This window comes from Dendrobium catenatum, unplaced genomic scaffold, assembly GCF_001605985.2.
Source record: "Dendrobium catenatum unplaced genomic scaffold, ASM160598v2 fragScaff_scaffold_334, whole genome shotgun sequence".
Lineage (NCBI taxonomy): Eukaryota > Viridiplantae > Streptophyta > Magnoliopsida > Asparagales > Orchidaceae > Dendrobium > Dendrobium catenatum.
The window spans coordinates 22,952-31,534 of NW_021318796.1; the positions used below are offsets into that span (position 1 = coordinate 22,952).

Here is an 8,583-nt window from a genome sequence, read left to right on the forward strand (position 1 = left end):
AAGAAGGTGAACTCTGCTCCGAACCTTTTAATCTTCTAACTACTCGATTGTGGCATCATCGAAATTATGAAAGCTTCTCTGCCTAGCCCTCTAATATGAGCATGTGTGAGGGATCTTAATAGTGACTATGCTAATTGTTAATCGAAGAATTTCCTTTGAAAACCCCACGTTAAGCAAAGCTTGATTTGATTTGATTATTTTGTGCTACTAACTTTGTCTTGTAATCAATTACCTAAGCTTAATTACTGCTTTATTGATTTCAATCTTTTGTTTAAGTCGTAGAAAGTCGAATAATTGATATTACTTTTTCATAAGCGTGTAATTTCAAAGTTAAGGGTACAAATCCCTTTTGTTAGCTAAGGTGGACTCAAATCGGTCTCTTTAAGCAAACATTCACCCCAAGTTTACAAAATACCCTTGGACGAAGCAACCCATGGCTACCGACAAGGATCCTTTGGTTAGATTAGGTCGACTACCTCCTTTGATTAAGTAGACAAGGGATCATGATGGCCCGGGACGACGGAACCATGGAACCTTGATCATGTTCATCATCATTTCCCCCACCATCCGCTTTAAGTGCACAGTGACAATTTCTCAATTTTCAATATCTAATTATGCGGCTACTATATGTTGCAGATTACATATATGTTCAACAACTAGTTTTAATTGAAAGTTCTCTCTCATTATTGAGAGGGATAATTATAAGGGCTTGAGCCTATAGGAAACCTAAACTCATATCATAAAGTCCTCGCAAAATGAGGGCAAAATCGTTGGGAAGAGTCTTATCTAAAAACTCAATCTGTCTTAATAAAAATTTACCCCGGAACTTAAACTCGTTAAAATTCTCATCGCCAATACGAAAAAGAAAGGGTCGCAGAGATGCCGGGGCGCGAATTTTTGGAGACTTCACTTAGTAGTATATTAATTGTATTCCTATAAAACAATGACAAAATCTTATCAAATAAGCAATCAAACAAAAAATGGAAAACATAGTTTTATGAAGACTGTAGTATTTATTGCAGAGTTATTTTGAGTTTCATATATTAAACAATATGAACAAAATATTATTGAACCTCAAGTAAAACTAGACACTGAAACATTTGATACCATCAAAATTGTTAAAACCGGGACCTTTCCATGACGAGCAAAACCAAAACAATACAATGTTTTTAAACATTGCTTCAGAACTTGAACTTTAATGATACACTAATAAAATTGGAAGGTCAATAATTTTAAACAAAAGGTAAAATCGTACATAAAACTTGATTCTTGAAGTTTGTAAAGGAAATCTTATAGCTCCAATGTTCTAAAAATCTTTTTCTCTGGAACAGAGGGGGCTCTGGAAAGAGCAAATGATTGTTGCTCTCCAGCACACGGAGAGGTGAAATGGTGCATTACCCTCAACTATGAAAGGATGGAAAGGCCCATGTTAATAATTTAATAGATGCTCCATCTTCTAAATCATTTTTCCTTTGGCCGAGAGAATAAGGGATGGAACTTGTGGACATCACACATGCACACTCATGCATACAAGCATGCAAAGTGCAAGACACGTTTTGGCAAAGGTGGTTTATATTCTCTCCTACACTAGTCATCAACAATTCACTAGCTTAATCATAATATAGTGAGCGAAGAATTCACATAAAATTTCCAAAAGGAAATAAACGATAGATGGATTGACTTCAAAAAGTAATGGTGACATTTTATATAGAAAAAAAGAGAATGTGATGAGGAGGAAGTATTTTCTCTTATTCCATCAACACACGATTTTCAAAATATAGTGTAGAGTATAATGAAATAAGTAAAGCTACCTAGCAAACTAAAACTAGAAATAACTTAATACATAAGATCAGGAAATTAAGCCAAGTAATTCCCAGTACAAGTACAAAGAAAAAAAATATAAGGAAACACAGCAGACCATGGATACACAGCCAAGCAAATTCTGAAATATACATAATGCTTTCAATATAAAAGCATCCAGGAATATTGCATGAAATAAACGCCAAAAGACGTGGGGAGCCAAATTCGGTATACATCCACATTGCTTTGATGGGATTGTAACAGATTCAGGAAACATTCCAGGCTCACTTAGCGGAACAGATTTCCACATAAAAAAGATCCAGATTTCCAACAGTTCAAATTATAAAATGATGATAAAATAACTTCCAACCAGGTGCTACGATATAAACAAACAGAAGCCGTGAAAGGCATCTAGAAATTCCGCCATGTTATATATAATTTAATAAATGTGGAGCCCTTAACACCTTAAAATCTAAAAGTTTAAGACAAATCAAAATCTATTCATGAATCAGTCCAATCTCAAAAAGTAAGTAATAAAATGATGCAATTCAAAGTTGAGAAATTAGTCATATATAAAGGTGAAGAATTTAAACAAACAAAAAGATGGCAAAACATGTTACCAGAAGGAAACACTGTCCCTGTCAATGAGCATAGCTGTAAAATAAGTTCTCTAGTAGAGACTGCAAGAGGAGAATCAAACCATATCACATCAGCTGAAAGTTTTTGCCGTAGTGTTGCATAAAGATTCAGGACCCAAGCAATCTGTCCACTAGATATTAAGGGCTCACGCCAAGAAAGTCCTGGCTACAGATGGTATGTAAGAAGATTGCCAAGTTAGATTATTATATGGATGATGCATAAGAGCTTGAAATCTATGCACAATCTGCAAAGGTCTACCTGCACCAAAGTTCGCTCAAACTTCTTCAGCAATGTGGCTTCATGCCTGATTCCAGCTGAAAATGCATTTGGTTTAAAGTTGGAAAGGTCTGGAGGAACAGTAGATTGTCTAAAATTCCAACTCAAAATTTGAAACATAAGGCGCATTGCTGAAGAGCAAATTTTCTCCTCATTAAAACTTGCATTGCAGCTAACTATTTTATCAGTCAAGCTAATTGCAGCATCTTTGGCCCAACAATAAAATTCCTGAGATGATAGACCTTTATTGAAAATTATGACTTCAGACTTTTACAACTTTGGAAACGGTTAGCAGGTATTTTTATAAAGTACAAAAGATAAGCACAACATGAACCATCAACCTTCAAACAGGTTAATTCGAATGACAGGTGACATTGCTCATGAAACTCTCTAGGAAGGCCCAAGGCAGTTGAAGTTGATGGTGAAAATTCATATACCTAGGCAAGTTAATGAATTCAGAAATTTCATAAATGAACAAAGCATGCAACGATCTTAAAATAGGAATTAAAGCAAAATGAATACCAAGGATTCTAGAAAACTGATTCCTGCAACTTGCGCATCCACACCATGAGCACCCAGGACAGCTTGCTTAACCTACAAATATAGTGGTCAACCATAAAATAGCACTAAAACATCACCAATAGACATCTCAAGTTTCTCCATGTTAAATATTAGTAAGTATGAACCCGTAGCATAAATTTCATGATATGCACTTTGAAATATATTTAATATATTCAAGCCATGCAGTGATTTTATTTTACTTATATTAGATTGATAAATTTTAAGTATTCTTAATTTTTTTTACCATTATTGTCTTCTAAAATTGCAAAGTCAAATGAGCAAGAACCAATAAAGAATCTAAATCGTACAGCATTTTAAATTATAGCTTTAACATAAAACTATATTTTTCTTAAATAATTCTAAAAAATTTGATTTTTTAGTATTATATAATAAAAATAATAATTATATTTTAAAATTCTAATTTAAAATGTTGGATTTCTAAAGTTCAAGTCATGAAAACAATCTCTGTGCAAATGTAGAAGCAAATTTGCATGCATCAACCCCTCCTAAATCCTAAGATCTAAGATCTTCAATTAGTGGGAGCTTCATGCATGGGCAACACACAATACAAACAAATCAAAATTTCTAATTTTCAACTAATTTTTTACCTTAACTCCTAGATTTTTTTCTATTTTATTAAATTAATTCTACTTGCATTATTTTATAAGGAAGTGACTTCTTGATTCATATATAACTGCTAAGTAGCTAACAAATTTTATGTTTTCATCATTTTTTATATCCAAAGGTTTACAATTTTTTTTAAACACAATAATATAAAATACAATAATTTTTTTAAAATAGAAAAAGAAGGAATAAAGGAACCAATCAAATCTAATTTGATTGGTTGTCATAAAGAGTATGTATAATTATTTTCTTTTAGTTTTATAATCATAACTCAATGAAACAAACTAGATATTCAAATTCAAACACTTGAATTCTGTTAAGAAAAAAATAAAAATAAAGTTTAAAATCGGACAGGGGAGAAAATAATTTGAATTTCAAATATAAAGTTTGTTAAATGGGAAGTACTAAAATTGGAAAAGGGGAAAGCTTGAGAAAATAATCAAAATTTTCAAAAAATAAGATCTGTTAAGTTAAAAATATTAAAAAACTTGGAATAAAGTTTTATAAATTTGATACTTGGAGTGTTAAACCAAAAGACTGAATCAAAGGAGAAAAGTAAAAGAAAATAAATTTAAATTTAAAAATTAACATGTTAAATAAAAAATAAAAAATTATAATGGGAATTAACATTTCAAAAGTTTTAATTTACAATGAACAAACGATATTTTTTACTTTTAAACAAAGAGTTGGATATATTGGCGAAATACTAGGCCTCATTTCAATAGTAATATCAATGCTTTTAAAATCGGACCGGACCGGCCGGTTCGACCGGTTCAACCGTGAACCTGTCTGACGGCCTGTTCGGTTCAACCCGAAAACCGGATTCGCTTCAAACCGGCCTGTTTTGCTTCAAACCGTCCGGTTCTGGAGAAAACCGCCGGCTCAACCAATGAACCGGCCCGGGTTTTTAAAAACCGGCCGGTTCAAATTTTTTTATTATAAATAATTAAATAAAATATTTAATGTTAAATATATATAAATGTTAATATTTAACTTACAATTTTGATTTAAAGACAAATTTCAAATATTTATTTTAGCAACATAATAATTATTTTTTATCAAATGAATTACTCTTATGTTAAAAAATTTGTAAAATTTCAATTTTTCAAATCTAAAAATTTTTATCTTACAAAATAAAATATTTTTATAATAAAATATTTTATTATATTTATGATTTTATATTGAGAGTTTTAAGTTTTTAAATAACTTAGACTATGTAATATAAATTAACAATATTTTGTGGAAAATTATATGATTATTATATTTCATTATTTTATCAATCTTATTATTTTTTTGATAATATTATTATTTATTACATCATCCGGTTCGACCCCGGTTCGACCGGTCAAACCGGTTGAACCGTTAACCTCTCTTTCTTCCGGTTCGATGTCCGGTCCGGTTTTCAAAACCTTGAGTAATATAGATATGCTCCAACTTCCAATGACAGTATTTACAAAAATAGATGACCTTTTAAGGTTGTGATATCAATAGATGCTTTAGAATATTTCCTTACAGTGGCATGTTAAAACTTTGAAAGAGTTTATTTTAGATGCATCTCTTTATTGTACTTTTTAATGTTCATAATTTAGAAATTTTGCAGAACCAAGGAATAGTAGTTATCATTAATAATCAAAACTATTTTCAATATATATTATGAGTAGAATTAAATTTTCTTTCTCCCTCAACCCAATTTTCATGTTCCTCTGATCATCAAAATTTATTTTGAGACCTCTAAATCTTTTTAGACGATTGAACAAAAAAAAAAGAAGTTTAAGCCAAATTTTCACTTAGTATTAGACAATGGAATTTCAATTTTAAGGGCTTGCTTTATATATTAAATAAGGTCCTTACAATCCTTTACATCTAAGGATTTGTGTAATTACTTTGTTCCGGCTAAAGCAAATCTACTTTATGGGAAATAGAGATTGTGACTGTACAAACTATTTCAATTTAAACTTATACATCTGAAAAGAAAAAAGAAGTTTAAAGTACTTGCCTTTAAAATAAACTAAGATATGGAGAGTTATCTCTTTGTTTATTCGGTTTAGTAGGAAATGAATATTTTCTATGACCTTTTGAGTTTCCTCTTGATATGAGTGAATTAGAAAAATGATCTCATTTTTTGTACACATAGAATCAACTTAAGGAACCTAGCTCCAGTATTCTTTTAATGGACAAAATTGAGAGAGTCTTTTCGTTTAATGGTCAGATTATATTCCTCACAAAAAAAAAAAAACATTCACACTTTAATTTTGTTTTAGATGCTTGTTTAGTACAACTTCCGTAGCTTAAGAAGTATATTATTTCTCATGAGGTATTAGTGGTACAATATATCCCTTGGCCAAATATAAGCTAACATTATGGAACTTCGGGTATATGGCAAACAAACTTGAAAGCTAAAACATGCCAAATCAGAGCAAACTCAGCTGGGAATGCCAAACAGAAAAATAAATCATTTGGTATTTGCTATATTGCCCAACCACAGCCACCTTTCCCCCCCCCCCAAAAAAAAAAAAAAAAAAATCTTAACATTAAGAGAGAGGTGGAGAGAGGGAGAGGGAGACATCTTAAAAACTCCATGTAACTGTGCATTGCACCAAATCGATTTACAACAACTCACCATGCCAATAAATCAATACTTTTTTCAGATTATGGGTAGGGAAGCGTAGCATTACTCTTTCCATTTAAAGGTAAGGCTTAACTTTCAGACTGAAATTCAATGCCTTCAGTTTGGTTTATGGCATATGATAGTGGGATAGGAATATCTAACAAATAGTAAAGCATGCAAAGCAACCGGCCAAAAGTCAAAATAGAGAATCAATAGAAAATTGTCCAACTTATTACCTGACACAAAATTTCCATCTTCTCTGATTCTGTAAATTCCAGCCTAAGAAAAAAGAATGCAAGGCACTTCAGTCTTCAATAAACACATAAGCCATGAAATAAAGGGAAACAGCCAAAGAACTCAAGACGCTTATACATTTGGAATTTCAAATTAAAAGATCAACACCTAAACTATCAGATTTTTAGAGGTTAGGGGAAAAGCTTTCCATAGTAATTCTCCCTAACAACCTTTCAAGTTTGGATTTTTAAATAATATTTTTCATACCACCAGTAATCAGGGTCGGGATGAAGAATATTGGTGAGCCTTCTTGCAATCAAATGCTAGTGATCTTAAACTTACAGAGAATTTGATAATCCTTCCCTGAATTTAGAGCAAAGAATTTTGCATGGCTAACAGGAAAACTTAAGATTAACCTACTGAGGTATTAATTTGGAAATAGGTAACAACCCGTTGATAAGTTCTACACAATGACACCATATATAATTCAAAACTAAGAGGTCAACATCCAGCACTCCTAGTTGTACATTACAAGTATAGGGTTCAGAAAATCCAAGGTTGATGGTGGAGCTTTGCAAATCAATTTAATAATGATAAAAAAGTGAATGATCCATAGTTCTTGAATCAGTTCTGGAGCTAAAAGCTGATGGTGTGGACTTGCACATGAAGTTAACTTGAATTGTAGCGTCAATTGTTTAGACTTTATTGAGAATTTGAGATGTCCTAAAAGGCTACAAATGGTTAATGATAGCTTGTGCATAGTACTAGGGCTTTATGCAATTTAGAAATTATATTGATTAGGTAATACCATGGAAGGGATACTAGAATTAGGATTTGATAACAAAATTATAATGATCCTACCAGAGAAGAAGTGATGAAATATATCTTTGATTCTATCTTATGGAAGATGAATTGTTTCACCTTACTTATATTGATCCCCTCTTCGTTCCAATCTTCCATTTTTTTTTCTCTTATTCTTAATTTTTTTTCTTTCTTTTTAGTCTTTGGAAGATTCTCGTAATTACAGCTCTTAACCTCGGATTTTGCGCACCCAAGGAGAGAATGAAAGAAGCAGCATAAGTTGTGAGAAAGTGGGTTGTATATAAAATTATAAGGCAGAAAGAAATAGATAAATTTTATCTCATTTTCTTATGTTCCTCCCTTCATATGCATGCAAACAAGAGAGAGAGAGAGAGAGTTCTTAGGAAAAGAGAATGAGAAATTATTGACTACAAAAAATAGTTGTGCCTAAAAGAGGGAATCAAATATGACAGAGAGAGAAAGAGAAGGAAGAGCCCTCTATACTGCTATTTAGAAAGCATAGAGTTTGAATTTGAATCATATTTTCCAAGCTATTGCATTAAATCAACAAATTATGGCTTTCTATTTCTAGATAAAAGATCATTTTAACTAATAAGTGTTGGCTCAAGAAAAATGGCACGAATGCATGAATCCTGCTTTGCAGCCGTAGGATTCCATTTCTCTTAAGTCAAATTGAAATTAACCAGATTTCTCCTGAGGGTAGTATCAGGGTTTAAAGATCTGGGGTCCTTACTTCCTATGAGCGCAAGCACTCATAGTTAATTACCCCTCTTATTACGAAAGAGAGAACTCTCAATTAAGGTGATAGGAAATGCTAGTATTCACAAACAAACCTAACCCAAATCAAGTATCAAACAAAGAGAACTGCTGTCCATAGCAGGAAATCAGCCCAAACAATGGAAAATCTGAGAGAAACGTGGGAGAAAATGTAGGAAAACAATTGCAAACACTTGTATTCCACTAGTATGTGCAAACAACAAGCAGGATACAATTTTCCTTCAATTCGAGAGGAAGGAAAA

At 32.0% G+C, this 8,583-nt stretch overlaps 1 protein-coding gene across 2 annotated transcripts; it reads right to left on the minus strand.

Annotated features, from left to right (window-relative positions):
- Positions 1-2,304: 2,304 nt before the first annotated feature.
- LOC110104610 lies at positions 2,305-6,782 on the minus strand. Of its 2 annotated transcripts, none has more exons than XM_020833784.2 (5): positions 6,745-6,782; positions 3,238-3,309; positions 3,057-3,152; positions 2,698-2,943; positions 2,305-2,604 (listed from the first exon to the last, which is right to left on the minus strand). In XM_020833784.2, exons 1-5 carry the CDS (start codon positions 6,760-6,762, stop codon positions 2,320-2,322), a joined length of 717 nt encoding a protein of 238 aa, XP_020689443.2. In that variant the 5' UTR covers positions 6,763-6,782; the 3' UTR covers positions 2,305-2,319. The 2 variants fall into 2 exon arrangements, with proteins under 2 accessions (XP_020689443.2, XP_028549454.1); XM_028693621.1 differs by having other exon boundaries at positions 2,380-2,600.
- Between the last annotated feature and the right edge of the window lie 1,801 nt (positions 6,783-8,583).

Excerpts from the sequence above, each read along its gene's own strand:
- LOC110104610 (XM_020833784.2), bottom strand. Across the intron at positions 2,944-3,056 it reads TCGAATTAACCTGTTTGAAG|GAATTTTATTGTTGGGCCAA; the intron begins GTTGATGGTTCA and ends CTATCATCTCAG. Across the intron at positions 2,605-2,697 it reads TTGAGCGAACTTTGGTGCAG|CCAGGACTTTCTTGGCGTGA; the intron begins GTAGACCTTTGC and ends TACCATCTGTAG.